This window comes from Cyanistes caeruleus, chromosome 3 (genome assembly GCF_971803275.1).
Source record: "Cyanistes caeruleus chromosome 3, bCyaCae1.hap1.1, whole genome shotgun sequence".
In the NCBI taxonomy this organism is placed as follows: Eukaryota; Metazoa; Chordata; class Aves; order Passeriformes; family Paridae; genus Cyanistes; species Cyanistes caeruleus.
This window is the reverse complement of record NC_141703.1, coordinates 32044344-32067348: the sequence shown is the minus strand read 5'-3', so window position 1 is coordinate 32067348 and position 23005 is coordinate 32044344. Positions and strand designations below refer to the sequence as shown.

At 39.5% G+C, this 23005-nt stretch overlaps 1 protein-coding gene across 3 annotated transcripts in view; it reads left to right on the top strand.

Moving 5' to 3' along the window:
* The window catches only part of GABRB3 (gamma-aminobutyric acid type A receptor subunit beta3), a 112833-nt gene extending 96355 nt beyond the window's left edge, over positions 1-16478 (top strand). For all 3 annotated transcript variants that reach the window (XM_086880617.1, XM_086880618.1, XM_086880619.1), the window contains 2 exons: positions 4195-4439; positions 16051-16478. In XM_086880617.1, the coding sequence (XP_086736743.1) occupies positions 4195-4439; positions 16051-16401 (596 nt within the window). In that variant the 3' untranslated portion in view covers positions 16402-16478. The remainder of the gene's footprint in view (positions 1-4194; positions 4440-16050) is intronic.
* The last annotated feature ends 6527 nt before the right edge of the window (positions 16479-23005 follow it).

Here is a 23005-nt window from a genome sequence, read left to right as displayed (position 1 = left end):
CCACTGCGGGTGGCCAGAGAGAATTGGAGACACAAAAGGCAAAGATCCCAGGCTGAGGTAAGAACAATTTACTGGAAACAGCAATGAAACAAGAAAATGAACAGGATCAGCAACATACTAATAACAGAACAGTACAAAAGAGAGAATGATTCACAAGCAAAAATGCTTGTTGTGGAACTCATGACTCAATGACAGCCACACTTGCCCCAGCCTGAAAAGAAGCCTTCCTCCCAGAAAAAGACTCCCTTCCTGCAGCCTCTGGCAATGATGTGAAGTGATATAGAATAACCTTTGGGTCCTAGCCATGCCCCCTCCTGGCCACTGCAGAAAAAAACCGTGTCCTGGCCAGAAACAGGACAAATTCTATGACAATATCTCACAGCAAATATTTCATCTTTACCAGAAGCATACTCAGGGATAGCTGTAGCTAAGGAAGATTAAATGGGTCTATAAATCCCTATAAATACTTCTGCTTCTCATCTTGTCCCAAATTCTGTCTTCAACCCTGTGCTTCCCAATTACACATACCTTGCTACCCAAAACTTGACACTGTCTGTGCTATCTTCCTGCTGTATTCTCTTATTTTCTTAAAACAGGAAAGTACTCTCTAGTTCCCTTATTTATTCTATAATTTACCACAGCAAACCCAGACTTCAACCCATGTCCCTGTGATTCCCTGTTTCCTTACTCCAAAGGGTCCCACATACCAAAGCAGGCAGGGTAGCCACCTTTGTGCAACATATTACTCAGCATTTGAATTTGGGTAGCTGGAGACACTGTAAATTAACCACAGTTATTCTTCACGTGCAGTAATTCTTCATGTACTGTGGATTAGCTGGTTCTTGTGGGCATGACACTGTCTGGCAGTACCACTCAGCAGCCCGTGTTTGTTTAGCAGCTTGAAGCTAAATAGTAGCTTAATAGGAAGTGGGGCATAAAGCCCAAACATCCCTGATGTGTTCATAAACGTGCTACTGGATAGTAGTGATCCACCCAGGTGGACCAAGTGAGGGCAGCACTTCAATCACAACCATCATTGTCTAGATCCATACTGGCCAGGACTGCAGAGAACAGATGGCTAGACAGAAGTTACCATATCCAGTGACATTCCATGCCCTTCTGTGGCAGGTTCATGAGATTTTGTCTTGTTTAAGGAGCAAGGCTGTCTCATGTGGCCCATTTCTGTGTAGCACAAGTTCATCAAGTACTGTAAGACAAACAGAACAAAAATCAGAGAGCACAAGGCAAGCTCAGGAGACCAGATGTTCTATTTCCAAGTGGCAGAAAGTCCTTTTGAGAGGACAAAATCCATCTAATAGTTTCTTCTCAGAAAACAATTAGTGCCTTGGTGATTATGCCTGTGGCATTTGTATAATAAAGTTCAGTATCATGCATCTAATCCTATATTCCTTTGTATACCTCCTCTTATTAGTCTTAAGCTCGTACCACAGAATCACAGAAAATGGTGAGCTGGAAGGTCCCACAAGGGACCCACAGGAGTCCAACTCCTGTCCTTGCACAGGACCATCACTGAGTCACACCATGGGCCCAAGAGCATTGTCCAAATGCTTCTTGAACTCTGTCACGCTGGTGCTGTGACCACTGTCCTGGGGAGCTGTTGCAGTGCCCAGCCACTCTCTGGATGAACAGCCTTTTTCTAATATCCAACCTAAACCTCCCCTGACACAACTTCAGGCCATTCACTTGGGTCCTGTCACTGTTCACCACAGAGAAGAGATCAGCATCTGCCCCTCCTCTTTCCCTCATGAAGAAGTTGTAGACTGCAGTGGGGTCTCCAGGCTGAACAGACCGAGTGACTTAACTTGCTCATTGTAGAGTGTCCCCTCACAACCTTTCACCATCCTCGTTGCCCTCTACTGGACACTTTATAATAGTACAATATTTTTTTTAGATTGTGCCACCCAGAACTGCCTCCAGTACTTGAGGTGAGGCCACCCCAGCTCAGAGCAGAGCAGGACAATCCCCTCCCTTGCCCAGGACAGGGTTGGCCCTCCTGGCTGCCAGGGCACTGCTGACTTAAGTTGCCATCCACTAGGACCCACAGGACTTTCTGCAGCACTGCTCTCCAACCTTTTGTTCCCCAGTCTCTCTGTACATTGAGGTTTGCCCTATCCCAGGTGCAGAATCTGGCACTTCCCTTTACTGAATCACATTGGTGATTGCCTGCCCAGTCCTCTAATTCGTCAAAGTCTCTCTGCAGAGCTTGCCTGCCTCTGGGGCAGGCAACAGCTGCTCCCAGTTGTGTAGTGTCTGTGAACTTATATGGCATCCTAAAGTAAAGTGGTATAAAAGTTGAAAGGCACTATGGCACCTTTGGAAATACATGATTTGCTCTAAAAAACATAGTATAGAGAAGGTATGCCTGAATTCCTAAGTATTTGTTCGATGAAGCATTCTTTGTGCTGTTCTTGGGACACAAACTTCTACTCCTGCAAGAAGCCTGTATTTCTGCAAGAGCCTGATTCTATTCATTCACTTCCATGTTTTTCCCCTGTGCCTGATCCCTTGCTGCACTGAACCAAACAGCCACCTCCAGAGTGGAGTCAAGGTACGAAGCAAAGGCCAGCTCATTCCAGAGACTGTACTGTGGACACTGCAGACAGAGGGTGATGCAGGACTGACCTCAAGAGAAATATTCAAACCTATCAGTTCTGCTCTCTGTTTTGCTAGTTAGCCCTAGAAGTTCCTAAATTCAGTCCTTTGAGTGGAAAGAGTAATCTCTAGAGTCTTCTCTTATGGGAAGGACTATAATCACAAGATTATCTTATTTTTTTGTCTTAGAGGAGTGTCAGCTTCTTCTCCTCCAGCTGTGCTTTAAAATAAATTATTGAGCTTCAGAAAGACATTTGGCTGCAGGATTTCAGGATCTCCCAGGGAATGTATTTCCCTTTGGTTAGTGATAGCCACCTTTCTGTTCAGTGTGCTTAATCTTCCGGATCACCAGACATCTGGCATCAGTGCACACTTGTTTCACAGTTTAGGGAAAAAGCACTGAAAACTGCTTGACACTAACCTACTAAATATCCAATATTATCTCATAGGGCATTACTACAGTTCCCTGGAGTGACGCTGCTTACACCAACAGCTTGATTTTGAGTTACATTGTCTTTATTTCTGTCTCTTCATATAAAAGAAGCTGTGCTTTATTATATGGCAGCAATTTTATTTCATCCTTCATTTTTGCTCTGCCTGTATTTTAGTGACTACTTGTAAACTGATGGTATAATTATGGAATCAAAGAAAATAGTAATGGAGGAGACCTAGTAGAATGGCTTGCCTTGAAATGAGACTTATTCCACAAATCAGTGTTTTCAGCAACCTGTGATTTGCAATTCCCATAGAATTTCCAGTGGAGATACAGATCCCACAGGTTATTGTGAATTCAGGCAAACTGACAGTGAATTTGCTTTTCTTTCCTGATTTTTAAAACAGTGCTCTGGAATATATTTTCAGGTGCTATGTCCATCCTTAGATAAATACCTTTACATAAGGTTGATACAGATATTTTGTAGATATTTTATTAGTATCCAGTTTGTTGCTATAAAAATGCTGCTCTCCCTCCTTCTTCCTTTTAAAAATTCACATACCTGTCTGTCTCTCATTGCTTACCTCACTTGTTTCTGTGTAACTAGCCTACTGCTTCAAATTAGTCATCTCAAGTTCCACTTACATACTGTCCTTTCCTGAAATAGGTAGCTAAAATAGATGGGACAAGCTGCTCTAGAAAGGTACCTGTCTCTCCCCTGTCTCTTCTACAGGGAGATCCTACAGGACTGGTATCAACCAACTGCCTCACTCCTAGAAATTTAAAACTGTGGGAGAAGTCTTTCACCATCTGTGAGAACACTGTTCTTGTTGCACATCAGTTTGGTCTCCATGGAAGAGATTCTCACTACAGCTACACCAGCTTCCATGAAGCTGTGTTAACTCATGGCAGTGGTGCCAGACCCCCTTGTTAGCTGCTCCCCTGCTCATAGGAAGGAAATAATTGTAACATAATATCAATGCATCAAGTTTTAATTTTTTAATTTTTTTTTTTGCAGTGATGTCACCTGCAAGACATCTTTTACAAGTTTTTAAGCTTCTTCCCACTGACAAGGCGTATTTACCAAGAAGGAAAATAAAATTGAATGCTTGGAGTTGTAAGATATGTGATCTTTTTTCTTTGTGTAGGAATTACAACTGTGCTGACTATGACAACAATCAACACTCACCTGCGAGAGACTTTGCCTAAAATTCCATATGTTAAAGCCATTGACATGTATCTCATGGGCTGCTTTGTGTTTGTCTTCTTGGCCTTACTCGAATACGCCTTTGTCAACTACATTTTCTTTGGAAAAGGCCCTCAAAGGCAGAAGAAACTTGCAGAAAAAACAACAAAGGCTAACAACGATCGCTCAAGGTTTGAAGCCAATCGGGTAGGTTTCTTTAATTTATATATATTCTCTATTTTTACATTGTAAAGACTATCAGTATGAAAAAAACCAAAAACAAAAAGACTTGCATAAAAACATCACCATCTGGTGACAACCAAGCACATCTTTTTGTAGACAGACTTGGCCATTTTCATTTTCAGGAACCGATGTAGAAGCATATATGTAGACATACAGATGTGGAAGTGAATATGATCTGTATGACAGGTAAATGTAAGAAGAAGAAGACAGTGGGAGGGAAGCTAGCTTGAAAATAAAGACTCGGATCTACATTTATTTGTCTAAATTAAATATAATCTAACTGTGATTTTAAGTACATTTATGTATATTTCCTATGTAAGTGAATCCAGGATATGAGCACGCCTTTCCTCACTTCACTTAGAGGAGATGCAATTACCATGGGAGAGACCAGATGAAGGATTAGTTCTGCCATGCTAATTAATTGGCCAGTATAGTTCAAAACCGTGTGTGGCATTGTCATCTGCTGCTGTTTAAGACCAGCAGGAAAGTGTAAGTCCTAGAGAAACTTTCGGATTGTTTTCTGAAGCATAGTATTGGCAAGGTCTGTGCTGATTATGCTCCAGCCTATTTCCTTGCCTGAAGAATTACTTTATCCAGTGAAAACCTTCTTTTTGAATCTTTGGAGGAAAAATTCAAGGTATTCAGCAGTATCTGACATTAACAAGCCATGTCAGTTTGAATATAACATCCTTCCTTCTTTTACTAAAATGCTCCTAGTGAGGCTTTTTTCATTCAGTTCTGTTGAGTAAGACTGGCTTTTTTTCTATCAGCTATAAATTAGAAGAGTGACACAGTGACAGAACTACTACTTGTTTATCAAAGCCAGTATCATAAAAGTAATTTCAAGCTATATTTGTTTATCCTAATGATTTTGTCTGCTATAGCAAATGTAATGCAGAACTACACGTAATTATCAGCACTCACAATGTGAGACAATTCTAAACCAATAAACACATTTTTGTCTACTGTATTATGAAACCAGATTCTCATCACAGTTGGCAGCTCTACTTAGAACTAAGATATCAGGATAAACAAATTCCCTTTACTAGAAAAATAAATAGTTATAATAATAAAAAAATACACATGGAGAAATAAAAGAGTAAAATCTGAATTGAAAGCCATGGAGAAGATTTTAACTGCAAGCAGGTAATGCAGATGTACACACTAAGGTTTAATTCTCCTGCTGGAAACCATCTGGTGTATCTCATCCGTTTAAATGATCTACATAATTCAGTGCAAGACTTGTTAATGGGTCCAATACTACCCCGTGTCTGACAGTTCTTCTGTCTTGAGATCAATTTATCTACATTGTCAAAATAATCATAAGTACCTTAACTAATGAAAATGTATATTTTTATACCTAGTTCATGACATTTTTATATCCTGGATCTGCTCATACCTTATAGCAATCTTTTTTTCCTGGCTTTTGACTTAGAACCTTTTCTTTCTTTTCTGAGGCATCCAAAGCAAATACCATGAACTGTTCTGCTTTTTCTACTGCTTTAATATCAACTGTGCATAAATTAAAAATTTATTCACAGCAAGGGTTGTCAAACATTGGAACAGGCTGCCCAGGGAAGTGGTTGAATCACTGTCCCTGGAGATATTTAAAAGATGTGCAGATGTGGCACGTTGAGACATGGTTGTGGTGTGGTGGGGACTGGTCTCTTCTCCCATGTAGCAAGTGACAGGATGAGAGGAAGTGGCCTCAAGTTGCACTAGGGGAGGATTAGAATCTATATTAGGAAACATTTATTCACAGAAGTCAGGCATTGGAACAGGCTGCCCAGGGAAATGATGGAATCACCATCACTGGAAGAGTTCAGAAGCCATGTGGATGTGGCATGTGGGGACATGCTTCAGTGCTGAACATGATGCTGGGTTAACAGATGAACTCAGTGACCTTAGGGGACTTCTCAACCTAAGAGATTCTATGATTCTGTCAAATAAGGATACAAATTCAGTGTACCAGAGTTTAAAGAGTGTGTTACTTTGTCCCTTGGAGTCCTTGGTGTGGAAGGGAACTTTGTATGCTTTGTAGATTCATATATGCTTATACTGACTGTGAATATTTGCTGTTTAAATAACACAGGATGAATAATGTGGTATGGACTCTTTCTGTGTAGAAAACATCTTGTCCCCAGGCCTCAGCTGGGGAATTCAGCAGAGCTTTGTTGTAGTTTCTGGATTCAGTTCCTGCAGAGAAACAGTGCCAGCATGCAACAGAAACAGACAGAAACATTAGGTAGAGCTAGTCAGAAATCTTACTTTGAAACAAAACATAGATAGAAGATTCACTGGATGTAGGATGTCAAATTTTAACTTCTCATTTAAGAAACACTGGCAAATGCGAAGCACAGGGAATTGATCAGAACAAGCAAGAGCTCCCATGGATTTCAAAATGCAAATCTCAGGGAAAATACATCCAACAGATGTACTCTGGACAAAGTTTTCCATGGCTTAGAGATACTGCAGCCTTGAAGCAGGAAAATGTCTGTCTTCTGGATCATGTGCATTTATAAAAATGTCCACCATTTACCATGCTATACAGATATCCATGGCTGCAGCAGGACTGGAGTCATGCTAGAGATTTTAGCATACTTTCTATGGAAGATAGTACCTGAAAGCTTTACAACCTTGGTTCTGAACGCTTCAGGGATAGTAAAGAGTGCTTAACTTCCAATTTCTCCTTTGGTGTCTTGAAAATCATTGAATCTGATGGAAATTACAGTTGCTTGCTTCTGTCTTTAGATCTGGGACTCTGGTGCTGGATGTTCTGGGAGAGGTTCACACACTATACCCCAATACTACACAGTAAGGGAGGCTCAGAGACACATGAAGACTGCTTTGTGCAAGTTCAATGAAATTATTGGTTTTGTGGTTTTGCTGAAGCTTCAGTCTTCCATAGAGTGTAATTCCATTCAGAAAGGGAAGGTTTCTAATCCTGGAAAATACTTCCAGTCTCATGTGATTTGTGGCTGAATGATGTTTTTAAAGAAAGGGAGAATGCCAAAAGCAAGCAGCCCACTTTGCACTTACCACCACTATTTCATGACTGTCAAATGTATGCTGTTCTGGTAAGGAGATTGAAAAATGTTCAAATATAAAACTGGAAGAAGACGTTATTATTAGTTTATTTCTCACTACTATTTTGGGTTGCTCTGTTGCTGTTTTGTTTTAGTAATTTAATTTGCTTGTTTATGAACCGTGTGCATGAGCTCTCTGTCACTGATTAAGAATATTAGCTCAGGGCGCTAGTAAAACACAACAAAACAAATAAAAAAACCAAACTGAACCAGATAAAAAATTAAACATTATTCAGTTTATTGTCCACATCAGATGCTGCAACTTGTGGGTGTAGTGACAGAACAACTAAGTGCTGTATCAGGTCCAGCCAGCGTCAGGAGAGGGGGTGTGTGTGGTGGGCATCTCTTGTGTTAGGAGGCAGCACTAGCAGAGAAGGGGCAGCTCAACACCTAAGCCTGGTGCTTAGGCCCCGAGTTCAAGCTTTGCTTTTATGATTCCCAAGACTGGCAGTACTGCTGAGACAGTGTCTTTCACTCAGGCAAAGTGCACAAGAGAAGGCAGTGGGAAAATGGCTTGTTATTTTCACTCAGAAGTGTTTTAGCCTGTGGAAAACAGTAGAACCAGCATGTAATACTGCTATTGTAGTGTATTTTTTACACATCAGAGAACTGAAGTCTGGAGTGAAAGCTATCAGGCTTGGTTAAAAACACTTCTCTTATAGTAGCAAAAGGGCTTTTCCTGCTTTCTTAGTCTTACTGGACTGTAGAGCTCAACTCCGTTGAGTTTTAATAAAAAAAATGTTCTCAACTACAAAATGCACAGATGTGGGTATATTTGTGTTGTATTTGATAATTGCTTTGCAAAGCAGTAACTTCATGCTCAGTAACTCTTCTTCATAATTAATGCTTTTGCACTGTCCTGCGTCAGAGGTTATGGGTTTGAAAAGCTCAAATTGGCACAGCCTTCCGCATTCTGGTGCTGCTGCTATGGATGTACCTCTCCAGTGCCAGGCTTTTACTTCTCTCTGAGTTATTCCTGATATGCTACCACTAAGGCTTGCTGGGTTGAGGAGGGCTCTGCCAGCTGCTGCTGCTGAGCTGTGGGTTGGCTTCAATGTTCCCATTATGGCTTGCTGTCCAGCTCTGTCCATGTGTTGAAACCAGTGAGCCAAATAGCTCCAGGTGTAAGGGAAAGAAGAGCTCTTGCAACATGGAATTGGCACAGCCAGTGTCCTCAGGTTGCAGAGGTGACAAAGAAAAGCACTGGGGAGAGAAAAACTGTGCTGAATTCTCCTGTGTAGCACTGCTGAAGGTGGCATGATGGCTGAAGCACGCCTGACTAAATTGAATCTCTGGAAAAGGTTTCAGTAGATTCAGAGCTGGTGATGAGATGAAACCTGAGTGAGCCTTTATGAGTGACTCATCTGTGGATCAGCAGCTGACTACAAAGGAAATTTCACACTTAGCCGTCTCTTCTTTTGCCTGCATTTGCATCGTATTTTATTTCAGATAATGCACTGCAAATAGTATTCCTCACTGAATTGTTCCAGCCTATCACAGTAAACCATAGCTACTGAGACAAACATGGGATGCTACTTTTTTTGTGTATAACCAATTTTTGTACACATTCTAGTTTGGGATTGAAAACTCTCTTTTGAAAGCCTTGACATTGCTTCATATATGAGGGCAAGTTCTAGGATCAAGAAGAAATTAATTTTTATTTTTCATAAACAATTTCTTCTGATATTATATGTATGCCTAAATTAAAGTCCTCTGATTGCAGAAAAATTGTCAGAATGGAATAGGTGGTCTCTAAAAATGTTTCCATTGAAAATTGATCACCATTGTTATGAATCAAATCCATTTATCCTGTTTGTGTTGGCAGATTGAGGCTTCATTTGTAGATCTCAAAACTTTCAGTTTTGCTACATAAGTTGTTTCTTTTAAATAAGTCTCAGATACAACCTAATTTATGGCTGAATCAGCGTGAGAGATTTAAGGCAATCCTGTTCTCACTTGTTGTTCACTCGTGTGGTAGAGGCTCCTTGTATAATCAGATGGTGAGCATGTGTTTTGGGCATTGCTCCTTCTGGGCCAATCCCCAGAGCTCATGTGGTATATGTTAAAGTCCCCTGCTGAAATCACTGCTTTTTGGATCAAGCTGTGGCAATTCACGTTTTCAGTTTGGTGGGACCAAGAGTTCATCCCCAGAGTATCAATCAGGAGGGTAACTATCACACAAGCCCATTCAAGCTTCAAACCCCCGGTGGCTGTCAGACACGTGGGCAGAGCTTCACTGACAAGAATAATGCCTAACCCTTTATAAAAAGGCCCTTCTCATCAGGCAGTGTCTGCATGTATTTTTAGCTCTGGAGATTCCTGGCTCCAACCCCCGCTGTTGGCCACGGCAGCAGCTTCCCACCAGGCATTGCTGAGAATAGAGGCTCAGGCCACTTACATCTACTTAGCAGTTTTGTTAATTGTAGCAACCCTTCTCATAAGTGGGATTTTATTGTGAAAATTATTATCTTGACTTCTGTGGAAGAGTTATCACTCAGTTTAAATTGGGAAGTACGGGAATAGCAAAACTGGCAGTATTCTCCTGTGTGTCTTCATCTTGCCTGGATACTTTTTTCAGTGCTTTTTTGAACAGTGGGATATTTTTATATCACCGCTGTGATGAGTAGGTACCAAATTTTGAAATATATCTGCCAAGGGTGATAAGCACAGTTCTTGTGGGAAGAACACTCATCCTGTAGCTCATGGTGGGGACACTCATTGTGCACTGGGAGACTCATATATATACTAGTTTTGGTTTGCAACCACTTTGCACAAGTATGAATTGTGCAAATCCTGAGACAGTAAGAAGGATTGTATGTGCAATTCATAGGACATCTCAGAGACTGGACTAATAGTCCAGACAATGTGAAATACGGGGCAAAGGAGGACTATGCCTTTTTTTTCTCTTTTCTTCCCCCATTGAAATATATCAAGGTTAATTGTAAAACTTCAGTATTACTTGATAGACAGTGATAATATGGAAATTCCTAATTAGTTTGCTTCTTCATACTTTCCCTGATTGCCAAGGTCTTTCCATCTTCCCAGTTCTGCTGGGTATCCTGGGCTCATCTACTAAGCTGATATAACATAATTACCTCTTCCAATTTTTTGGTGCTTATTAATTAATATAAACATATTGAAATGGCAGTGAGAGAAGTATCAGCTTTTAGACTCGGGGAGAACACTCAACACTATAATTTTTGTTTTGCCTGCAGTTTTAAATTATTTTTAAATATCCAAGCCATAATGTGGTCAATGTATTTAGCCTTAAGCACAGATAAACTTAAGGCCTGATTGCTTATTTTTCTACATGTTGGAAAATCATTTATGCATAAGTAAAGAAGGTGGAAGAGGCAGATACTGATCTCTGTGGTGACCAGCGACAGGACTCATGGGAGTGGCCTGAAGCTGTGTCAGAGGAGGTTCAGGTTGGATATTGGGAAAAGGTTCTTCTCCCAGAGGGTGGCTGGGCACTGGAAAAGGCTCCCTAGGGAAGTGGTCACAGCACCAGCCTGAACAGGGTTCAGGGAATGTTTGGACAATGCTCTTAGACACATGGTGTGACTCCTGGGGATGGTGCTGTGCAGGGTCAGGAGTCAGACCAGATGATCTTCGTGCGCCCCCTCCAACTCAAAATATTCTGTGATTCTGTATGTACTTAAATATTAATTTTGATGTAAAATAATGCAAGACTAACTACAGAGACAGAGCTTTTCATTATGTTATTTAAACCCCCATTTGCATTTATATTGCTTCACATGATGGGAAGTGTTTACATGGTATTTGAAAATTCGGGATTGATGAACAAGTAAACATACCTATGGGGTTTGAACAAAATGCTTCCTCTGAAAGATGAGGAAAAAGAGATTTCATTGTAACATACTCCCTAAAATTTATGGAATATTAAACAGAGAACTAAATGAACTTCAAACAATTCAGACTCTACCTAATAATAAATCAAGGCTTATGGTAGTCTTCTGGCCCTAGTAAAGTGCTTTCAAACTGTCTTTAAAGTTGGGTTTTTTTTAAATTATTGGAGAAAAGTATTTAATAGCAGCTGTTATATTTTGTTTCTTAAACTAGAATAGCTAACATCTAAATGAGCCTGGATCCTGGGTAGAATTAAGAAGTAGATTTAGGACTTCCCAGATATAATAGGGCACTGAAGTTTTGGACCTGGAATATACAATCCAAATTGAGTCCACTGGTGACGTGGTAGTCCTCCAAGGGCAAAGAGAAGGTTCTTTGTGAACATTGTCTTAATTCTTCTCCTTCTGGCTTCAGTTAGGTGAGTCACAGTCATTTTTGTGTAATGACATTAGGCTGCTGGAGTGTTTGAATTTTTCACTTATACTGTAATATATATAGTTCAGAAATGATGAACCTTCACAGGTGAATCTGCTTTTCAAAATGCACTTATGTGAGATTCAATCACTTCACCCTGATGCAGGGTCTGTAGTTACTGAGAGGTGGGAGGGATGGAGTTCGATAAAATTTTTTTCTGAAATAAGAGCACTAGTTTTACATATTTGTATCCATGCTGATTCATCAGGGAATTAATTAATGATTTGGTACTCAGCTGTTTTCCTCTGTTTTGATGAATTTACTGGGAAATGTTCCAAGGAAACAACCAACCCTTGCTTGTGTTGGGGAGGAGATGTGGGAACCAAACATGGAGACCAGAATGGAGAAATGGGAAGGAATAGATTTGGTGGAGCCAAAGTGGGAAGAAAGAAGGCTGCAAAAAGAATAGAAGCACAGGGTTGGCAGAGAAGTAAAAAAAGGGAAATATTTTGGTTAAAGAAGGATGGTAAGAATTGAGGGGAAATTGGCTGAATCCCCAGTGTCATCTCTTATTTATAATAGCATTTGAGAGTAAATTGCTGTTATTAGCATTTTGGGGAGAACTTCCAGTGCTCAGAGTGACATTTTTGAGCCTGGTGATAAAATTATATTCTAAGGTTCATAAGATGTAAATCTAGAGTTTTATCAAAGACATCAACCTTGTTTGTCATACGTAGCCATGACTGTAATCCAGTCAGCTACTTTTCCTAATCTGTACCTGGGGCAATGTTTTCCCTGGAGCCACTGAGCAACACTCAGGTTCACTCATGGAGGATTTTGCCTTCCCTGTATATTCAGGCAAACATGAGGTGACTTGCACAGGATCTCCTGCCATTATTGGTTTGCTTCTTTATTTGTTGAGAGAGCTTGTGTACCTTTGTCAAAGTAATTTAAATCATTGCTTAAATGATTCCAAAGTCATGTTTATGTGCAAACACTTTTTAACATGCTGCATGCATTAAGTATTCATACTTTAAGACATCACCTTAAGATTGTCACAAAGTATTAGCATATAGTGCTCTAATGTCGTCAAGAGTTTAGGTGGTTTATTCAAAACCTCGGAAGGAATCAATTTGAGCATCTGTGGACCAGAGGCTCATTTAGCTTCTGCAGACCCCTTTTTCTCTCCATCTGCTCCTTCCTCATATTTGACATGCATGCCTGTCTCTCCATTAGCAAAAAGAGGAATTTCAAAAGTATGTTTCCAAATATGTTTCATTTGACATTTTGAGAAAAATGTATACTGTCATGCAGCTTCATAGGACATATTGTTATCTTCAGAAAAAGAATATACACAAAAGTCGCAAATTTCTTGACTGCCTTTCTGGTTTGATTTCTAGATGCAGTGACAAACAGTGAAAAGTTGGCACATCAAAGGCAGAACCCATGTTAAGGTGGCGTGTGAAGTTGGCAGATAAGGTGAAGGCAGCTATACCGTGCAAGGAAATAATAGGAGTATAGTTAATTCCTTGATCAGAAGAAGCCTCAGTGCTTCCATAATACAAGCTTTCAGCTGCCAGCTCACAACAGTCCAGGCTCAGTGTAGAAAGACAAAACACCCAGGATGGGCTGATGTCTGTGTATATGTAGGTGGCAGACAGAATCAGGAGAGATCAGGATGTCCTGAGGGAAAAAGTAGTTGACATCTGTGGTGGTGGAAGGAAAAGGAGGAGAGACCTGCAAGGGGATGGCAGGGCTCTAGGGGTGAGGCCCACCAAAATGGTCTTGCTATGCATTTTTAGTAAGCTGAAGGACATTTCATTTCTCAAAGCAAAGGAGGAGATGGGAAAGATGACACTTGATGCCATGGGGATCTGGATCAGAGATATAGTTTTAAGCTTCACAAGGAAAAAACAGGTTGTTAAGATACTTTACGCGTTGCATAAAAAAAGATCCTGAAAATAATTTGTACTCTTTGTGGAAAAAAAAGAACAGAAGAAACTGAATCAGTTCTTTTCAGAGACCACCATAATTAGTGATGATATCCTTGACTGTATTTTACACCTGTGTTTATTCTCTGGTTACAGAAACTGCTCAACAGCATGAACTCCTTTCTACAAACCTCAAGATCTTACTTTTGTACCCAAAGGGTTTCTGCCATGGAGAGAATAAATTCTCCTTAATCACCACTGGGGCTTCTCCATGCCATTATTCTTGTTCATATTTATTTTTTATTTATAGGCACTCATCAGCATAATGTGCCATTGCCTACAGCAGCAGGATTTGTTAGATATCTAAGGATTATTTTCCTACTTGTGTGTATATCATTCGTAGCATTGTATATTCTTTTTTTCCATTTGCAAGCACCTTGGCAAAGCATTACTGATATACTATCATAATTGTCTTCCCTGAGAAGAGATAAGCTGAAGCATCAATAATTGATGAAAGAAACATCCATTTCACAAAATTTCAATAAGAATGAAAAAAGTTAAATGCTTATGGACAGACACATAGCTGTGCATACTTTTAATCCATCACACAGAGCTTGCAGAGGATGTGGTATCAGATGACTGTGAACTTCAGGAGGCTGTGACAATAGTCTGTTTTTACAACCATTTTTAAACTGATGCTTCTAGAATGAGATGTTCAACTACTACACAGTTCTCACAGCTAGATCATGTGGCAGGTTAAAAAAATGTATTAATTGCATGATGAATTATGGATGAATAAATTGCATATGTAAAACTGGAAATTATCCTGTATTCCATGATTGACTATCTATTTCTGACATGGAGAACTAAATTCTCTTTAACAGTGTCACATGTGTGTTAACTGTCTGAAAACACCCAGCACAGGGCTTCTTTTTTACCTTCAGCCATCATTTTCCTTGCCCCAAAACTGGCAGAAAATCTGGAGCTGATCCCTGCCTTGCCTGTATTGACTGCACATCCTTCAGTGTGTAGGGCCTGGAGCATGGGGCTTGTGCTGCCCCACCAATGAAACTACCAAATACTGACTCAGACACCATTGCTTGGAACTTCTCCTCAGTGCCACTCATGGCACTGACTTCTGGATTCTGGACTGAAGGAGACATACACAACTCTGGGCTGCTCCTCTCTTGCCACTCAGGAGGACTGGAGAGTCTGGGCCAGATTTTAAGACTCTAAATGGTCAGGATCTTTTTCTTGATTACTGAAAATGGCATCACACTGCTCTGTACTTGGAAGTTTATATGAAGTTTTGATGATTTTTGTTAGGAGCTCTCTGTCATATGGCTGACCAGGGACATGTTTTTTTGTCTTTCAGGGTGATGCCTAGTCCTTGACTGAGTATGGGTTACTGCTAACACAAACACTGACCTTCCTGTAGTTGTAGTTGCTATTAAATTAAGCAAAGTATTATTAATTCTAAACCAAAATATCTACATAGAAATTGCTGACAAGTTTCTCTCAACAAAACTTTGTTAGCATGATAAATACACTTTGTGCTAAACATTGGTCACTACCTCTGGAATAGGGCAGTGAAAGGGAAAAGTCCCTCCTATTTCCTCAATTCAGCCACTTTTTTCCTATCCTTAAGTATATTGGTTTTTGAGATCAATCACTCAGAAAATCCCTGCAGTTAAAAATTGCTGTAATTGGAAAACTCTGCAAATGACTTTGGAAGGAAAATTTCAGGAGATAAATTGTAAATAAGCTCTGTGATTGTAAAATGCAGTGTTCAGCACATCAGAACCATCCTTTGCATTTTAGAAAACTACACAGGCACTCGTTTTTACTTTATTTTAGATCACAGCTAGGGGAAAAAAACCCAAAAACTAGCCAGTTTAGATTAATTTCCTGCTGTAGCAGAGAGACATCTCTTACTGTCTCCCTCCATTGCCAGCAATGCAGAGGTTTCATGGAGGAGACCATGCTTTAAAATGTGGCTGGTTCAGAGGGAGAAAATGATGGAGATTGCCAAGTGCAGTTTTGTACTGGATGTTTGGTAGTATGATGATAGCCCTGTTTGTAAAAGTATTTAAGTACTTGCCTAATTTTAGGCAGCTGAATAGTGCCATTTCTTTTTTAAGATCATCACATGCTTAAAAATAATGACATTATTTTTTTAGATATGTATGGGTTTGGAGATTTTCATACACCCACATTCTGCTCATCAGTGTCAATTCTTTTGAAAGGATCTGTGTTTCCATTTCTTCACTCTAGGTGGACACCCATGGAAACATTCTGCTCACATCTCTTGAAATTCACAACGAGGTGGCAAGCAACGAGGTCACCACCAGCGTTACAGAAGCCCGAAATTCAACTATATCTTTTGACAACTCAGGAATCCAGTACAGAAAACAAAGCTCACATCGTGAAAGCCTTGGAAGGCGTTCGTCAGAAAGACCGGGCTCACATAGCAAGAGGGGCCATTTACGAAGAAGGTCTTCGCAACTGAAAATAAAAATCCCCGATTTAACGGATGTGAATGCCATCGACAGATGGTCAAGAATGGTGTTTCCATTCACATTTTCTCTTTTCAACTTAATTTACTGGCTATACTATGTTAACTGAGTGACTTAGTTTTTTTTAAAGGACTTCAACTATAACAAGTGAAGTACTACTTGCCTGCAGAGTTTATATATATATTTATATATATATATATATTTATATATAAAAAAATATATATATGAACTTTTACTATGTAGACCATACTCATGTATGTGTGAATACATGTAGCAAAGAACTGTGTGTACTTTTAAAGCACATACTGCAAAGCAAAAGTATATGTATGCACACACACATGAACACATTCATTCTGAGGTTATGGACACTTTAACATAGAATGCACTTCAGAGGAACTTTTTCAAACAAAAGGCAGGTGTCGTCAAAGCAGCAAGCCTTGAGAAAGTAAGTGTTGTATATTGTCAGTACAAAACTGATTGTCAGAAATTTTTGAACAGCTGTAATCCTGTATAAAGTCAGTATTTAGTAACATCCTTTGTAAATGCTGCCATACACGCTAATCATAAAGCAGTAGAGTTACACTCTTAAGTTTAAAGTAAGTTATTTATATTGCAGATCCAGCAACTACCATTTCATCAAGCCAAATTTTTTTTCTTTGCTAAAATTTCTTGGGTTTATATATGTCAGAATACACATTTTCCCTGGGTGGGCATAGTTTTTAATGATCTCTTGCTTTCTCTTCTGCAGTAGGCAAGCTGATCATGGGAGTGTTGTAGGTCTTTGGAGACATATGCAGGTTTATAATATTTCAAACAAGCATTTTAAGTGTCCATCAACACTGACATGAATCTTTTGTAAGTACTGTAAATGTACAGCACATTTTCCTTCCCTTGGACTGGTTCCAGCTGCCATGTCATTTTGAAAGAGAACAGCACATTTTTAGTATAATTTAGCTGAGAATTCAACTACTGTCAATGTGTTCTACATCTGCTGTAGATTTAAAGATTGTTATTCCAGTGAAAGCATAGAAGATGTCTCAGGTTATTTGTTACTTCAACATGAAATCACCTAGCTGTAGCCTTTTTTAAACATGCATTCATATTATTTAACATTCTTATAACATTGTATGTTAATGTAAAATATATTTGCATAATATGCATATAAGTATATTTTCTCAATATTTTTCTTTCCTGTGCTTGCTATCGTGACCGCATGTTATGTCATATTTTTGTTTCTGTGATGTTATAACTTTTTATTCTCTAGAGTTGAGCAAATAGAGCACTTCCGATACTTTGATTCAGTAATGGAGCATTTTCATATTTTATTTATATATTGAAAGTATAGGCCTACACTTACCAAGGTAGTGTCCTGCCATCACAGATCACAAGAGTATGTTTTGTTTCAGCATTAACTGTGCTCTAACATGCCCTTCATGCAAATGTGATCATTTTGGTTTTGATCCCAGTTCATTCCCTCACTGGGATTCCAACTTTTTTCAGTCTAGTAGATTGCAGTCATCAAGGTATGCCAATTTCAGATCTGTAAACCTAATTTGTTATTTATCAGAACTAAATCTTTCTAAAGAAAAGAAGATATATTTTTTGTAAACAGTGTTTCTATCATGTACATTGTCAAATAACAACAAATACAGTAGCATAAATAGATCTAAGAAAACAGAATTCAGGCTTAGCCCTGACAGATCTCTGCACGTGAAATTCCTGTAGACATCAATGGGATTTTCTGACAGAGAGCTTTGGATGTTAGTTGGAAAGTTCTATGGGCAAAAATACATGTGGATATGCATCTAGCAAAACCACCAAATATGAATGAAAATGAAAAGGCCACCTTGGCTCTGTAGTGACCACCCCCAGTTCTCGCTAGCACTCGATTTACCTGTGAGTAGAGCCCTGATACTTGGGTTGCTGCCATGTACGGCCCATTACTGTTCCCACCCCTATTTGCAACTGATCTGTGAAACTTTGCTCCTGACTGAAATTCCAGCGTAGATGAGCCTGGTTTGCAAAGGTGTTTCAGTTCCGTCCTCGGGGCTGCTCCTTGAGCATCAGCGGGCTGGGTGCAGCTGCCTTGCAGCACCGCTGCTGCAGTGCGATCTGCAGCCGGGAATGCTCACCACAACCCCAGCTCCTGCAGTCCTGCTGCATCCTTGGCAGTGGTGCAGAGTGGCTGGAGCTGCAGTTTTTAAGCACTGTATCTGCAGACAGCTACACAGCATGAATAGCCTCAGAGGAACCCGTACAGCTGGAGCAGAAAAATTTGGTGTTTAAAAGCTCCTCAGTATTAAGTCCCATTGGTAAATGTATTGTGAGTTCTCTAATATCTCTTCAAACTGTGAAGGGATTATAGAGCACATTGTCATCTTTATAATCAAAGTAACTAACAATTAACAACCTCCCAAAGTACACATTAGATAGAATTGTTGAAAACCTCTCCTAAGTTTTTACCTTAATAGCAAAACGTGTTTAAACAAAACTATCTGATTTTAATAAAAATTATAAATGGTAGGCTTTGCTTTAGAAAGATTTCCCTACTGAGATTATCTCCAAGCAAGTCTTCCTGTAAGTGCCCTAAAGAACTACCCTAAGAAGTCGGATTTGAGAATGGTCCTGCCTTCATGATTTAACCACAGCACTCTATTTTCTTCAAGTCCCACCTCCTAGAAATCACATGGCCAGGCAGAAACTTTCAACAAGATGTGACTTTTTTTAGTTGTGAAAGAAACGTGTATTCCAAATCTCACTGAAATCAGTTCTTCAGTGGCTTCAACCAAAATTTCCAAGAAGACAGAAAATTACTGTCTGTAGAGAGGAAAGAGGCAACGTGGATTTTTCAGGGCCCTGCATGTGCAAGAGGACTGAGTCTCTGAGGACTCTCCTTCTCTTACCCTTTGCACTCCTGGAGGGCAGCATGTTAATGCAGCCCCCTTCAGGGAACTGTACTCCCCATCTTGCCTGTCCTTGCAAAAAGTAGGCAGTTGCACTAAAAGTTTCAGCTTTTTCAAAATATTTCACATTCATTGGTTTAGTCACAAATGACTTTAACCTTGAACAGATCCAAGTCTTGGTTTGACTTGAAAAAAGCCAGCAAAATCTCACTTAAGGTTAGTACTTTATCTTACACACACGTTTTTTGTGCCTTTTTTTGCCAATTCTGTTCCTACAGTCCCACCACGACACAAAAACACACACGTACAACCATGTGTAAAGAACAGTGTTTGCCTTGACCTCCCATTTTCTGGCTCTTGACCCTGTGCACTAGCTGCAGTATATTATTTTAACCATAGATTGTTTTAAGACTAAAAATAGTAATTTCAATTAAATCACACCAGAGTAATGTATTTCATAGCTAATCAACTCCTTTGTAACTCAACACTACTATAAATAACATTAACACATAATTTGTTTGTAAAAGGCATTAAAAAAAGGAAAACTGGAACTATCTTCTGTTATAGCCGGAAGGGTCATTAAACAGTAGAAATATTATGATGGTTTAACTCTAAGTTGATTTCATCCCATTGTAAAGGTAAACTAAAACCCAGTCCTTTTTGCTTAAGGCACAGCTATGTATTTTTGGTATTCTTCCGCAGTGAAAAAAAAAAAAAGAATAGTAAAATGGAATGATGAAGAGATGCTTTATGAAGATATTGATGAATGAATATTAATTTATTAAAAAGGATTTAAAAATTCATTGTTGGTTTGTTGTTTGTTTTTTGTTTTTTTCTGGGGGTTGAGGGAGCGTGATGGCTTTGTTTAGCTAAATTTAATATTAAAGAACATGTAATGATTAGTCTTACACATTTTACAGAAAAAGACCAAATATAGAAGCATTTTCTAATCAACACACAAATAGCAGAAGAGATTCTGAAGCATTGAACAACTATATTTCCTAGTGCTTTGTGTGGTAGATCAAGGAAGAGGGAAAAACCTACTGACTTAGCAAGATTCTTAACAGCAAACCAATCTGTCTTCAGGCTGCAGCATTGCCAGCTAAGAGTAAAAAGTTTGTGCTGTGCTTTGTATGAAAAAGCCTGCTTCTACCCAGGACACAAAAGAGTTTTTTAATATCAAAACAAGACATTTTATTTTCATTTATTTATAGGTTTTAGTAATCAAGTACTGTGTTCATTAAACTTTTTATTGTTAAATATTAATAAGTTATTTTAGAGGAGTCAGGATACAGAGAATTTTGTGAAAGGGGGTTTTAAAGGCACATTGATATTAGTGCTGCAACCCCTTCCTCCAAAACCACAAAAATAGCTTGAAAATTTGGAAAGCAGGAGCAAACTTTGCTTAAATCTCATGATATATGTCACAGATTTTAAAAGGAGATAAAATATTCAGCACCATAGTTGTAATGGCCTTTTAAATCAACAGAAAGGCTCCCTCTTATTTCAACACATTTCTGCTCACTTTCAGCAATGCTTCCCAGGTTGCAAGTAACATCTATGATCTATTTTTTCTAGTCCAGCCTACATTGTAGAGTAGGAGAGATTAACCTTGTAGCAAGCTTAGTTTTTTGATTGGGAATGTTTGCTAAGAGATGCATTTCGTTGTGTATTTTGGAGATGATGTATGGATAAATACTATTTAATTGCTTAAGTAACTCATTATATCAAATATAATCAAATATATCTCATTATATCAAAGGAGTTCAGGTTCTAGTAGAAATTATGTGTTCTTTTTCTTCAAATAGTTATGGTCCTGTTGGTTTCAACAGATGTTGGTTTTATAGTCACAACTGTTACAACAGCAAGTGCCACCTGCTAAGAGAGGTACAGCAGTAGCTGAAAATTGAACTAAAAACAGTGGGAATTTCAAGTCTTCTCTGAACCAGTCTTGAACAAAGAAATCTTTCTTAAGTGCCTTCAGACTCCTCCAAATACAGGGTCTGAGCTTTACAAAAAGTATTTCATATTGTGGATGTTTAATTTATGTGGTTCTTATAGCTTGTGAGAGCTGATTTGTGGACTCTAACACACACATTCAGAAAATCAAACCTTTTGACAGTTTACCCGACCTGCAGAATCACTTGTATTTGAAAGCTCGAGCTATGTGGATAGAATATGTAATAGTACAAAAAGAAAAAAAATTCAAAATTCAATATTTTGGCCTAAAATCAGCCAAAATTTGAATCACTAGTTAACTGAACTTAAGGTAATGCTTAAGCAAGCACAATATTTGTTTGGACAATGTCCCTTACCTTTGCAACATTCACTGTGATATGTCTTTGTCCCAGCACTGCAGCCTAATTTAGGTTAGTAAGTTTTCTTCTCTCCGGTAACAAGAGAAAACCCAGAAAGTGGCCCCTGCACTGGCATGGCTCCAGCAAGGCAAAGGGAGAACACCTCTCTGAGTTTTCTCTGCACTGAGCACTCCAGAAAGACTCTGAATCCCTCCTTGGAGGCTCTGATCATTCCTTTAACTCCAGAGGGAGCTTTAACTCTGAATTATCCCCAGTTTACCACCAGCGGTTGGGTTGTTTCAGCTGTTCTTGTTCCTGCTGCAAAATCCTGGAGATGAAGTAGCTGTTACCCCACCTGTCAGAAGGTACACTGGAAAACAGCATGTGGACTCAGGGCTAAGATATATCATGGTAATCTTTAGGTTATTCATTCTAATATTGTATTTAAATATATTTCAGTTATGTTCTAGCCTTCAAGGGTTAGCACACCTCCACACACTCCAGATGCTGGTACTTTTTATATGAATGTACCTGGGACAGAGCATGGCTTTAAATCTGCCCAGCAGTACTCTCCTGGGCATTTCCTCCATCCCTCATCCACATCACAGGTCACATTTTGCATTGCCCCTGCACTGGGTTAACCACCCACCTACAGAGAGCCAAAGCTGCAGGCATGTGCTGCCAAGTGCTGACTTGCTCAGCTGTACCATTAGATCTTCTGCTTGTTAGAAAGTCTCTCACAGATCAGATGCTATAATTAGTCTAACAACGAGCTGCTGCTTCACACCTCCTCCTAAAATGCCACTAGGGACCCTGTTTTCCCATCTTTTAAAAACTAGAAAAAGAGGAATTTGCAGGCTGTCAGACAATTAAGACCCTCTCTCCATTTAACCCAGGCTCACATTTTGCTTCAAGTTATACATTTAATCTACAGGGACAGAAGTAATTTGGTACAAAATTTCCTGCCCAGGGCTACTCTTAAGAGCTTGCAGTCCAAAACACAAGCAATGTAGGAAAGTGTTGAAGTATTTTAAAATTTCTAGCAACAATCTTTATTTCTTTTTTTCCATTGGAGATACTGAATTTGTAAGGCACAAACAACTGCAGGAGCAGGAACCAGCATGCAGTAAATCTCCCTACATGAGCTGGTCAAGAGCTAGGATGGAGTCAGGCACATGTGCTCCTCTTGCTTTCAAAGGTCTTCCTTCTTGGCTGAGCAGCTGGAGAGTTTTGATGGAAATTCCAGCTCAGCTGGAATGATTCTGGAACATGACCCAGAGCACTCTTTGGGCAAGTGCTTCAGGCATCTGCCTCTGATGGAAAGAGCTGACAAAAGCACTACATCTAACTGCATCTTAGATGGAGGGGAGTCTCCTGTGGTGAAAAGGCTTTGGGTTCCAGGCCTGTGAGTGCCTTCAAGGCATGGATTCTCCCTACACTCTGTCTTTCCTGCCGCTGCTCCTGGACAGTTGCACACTGGACATGCTGCTTTACCCTGCAGAGCTGCAGTTCT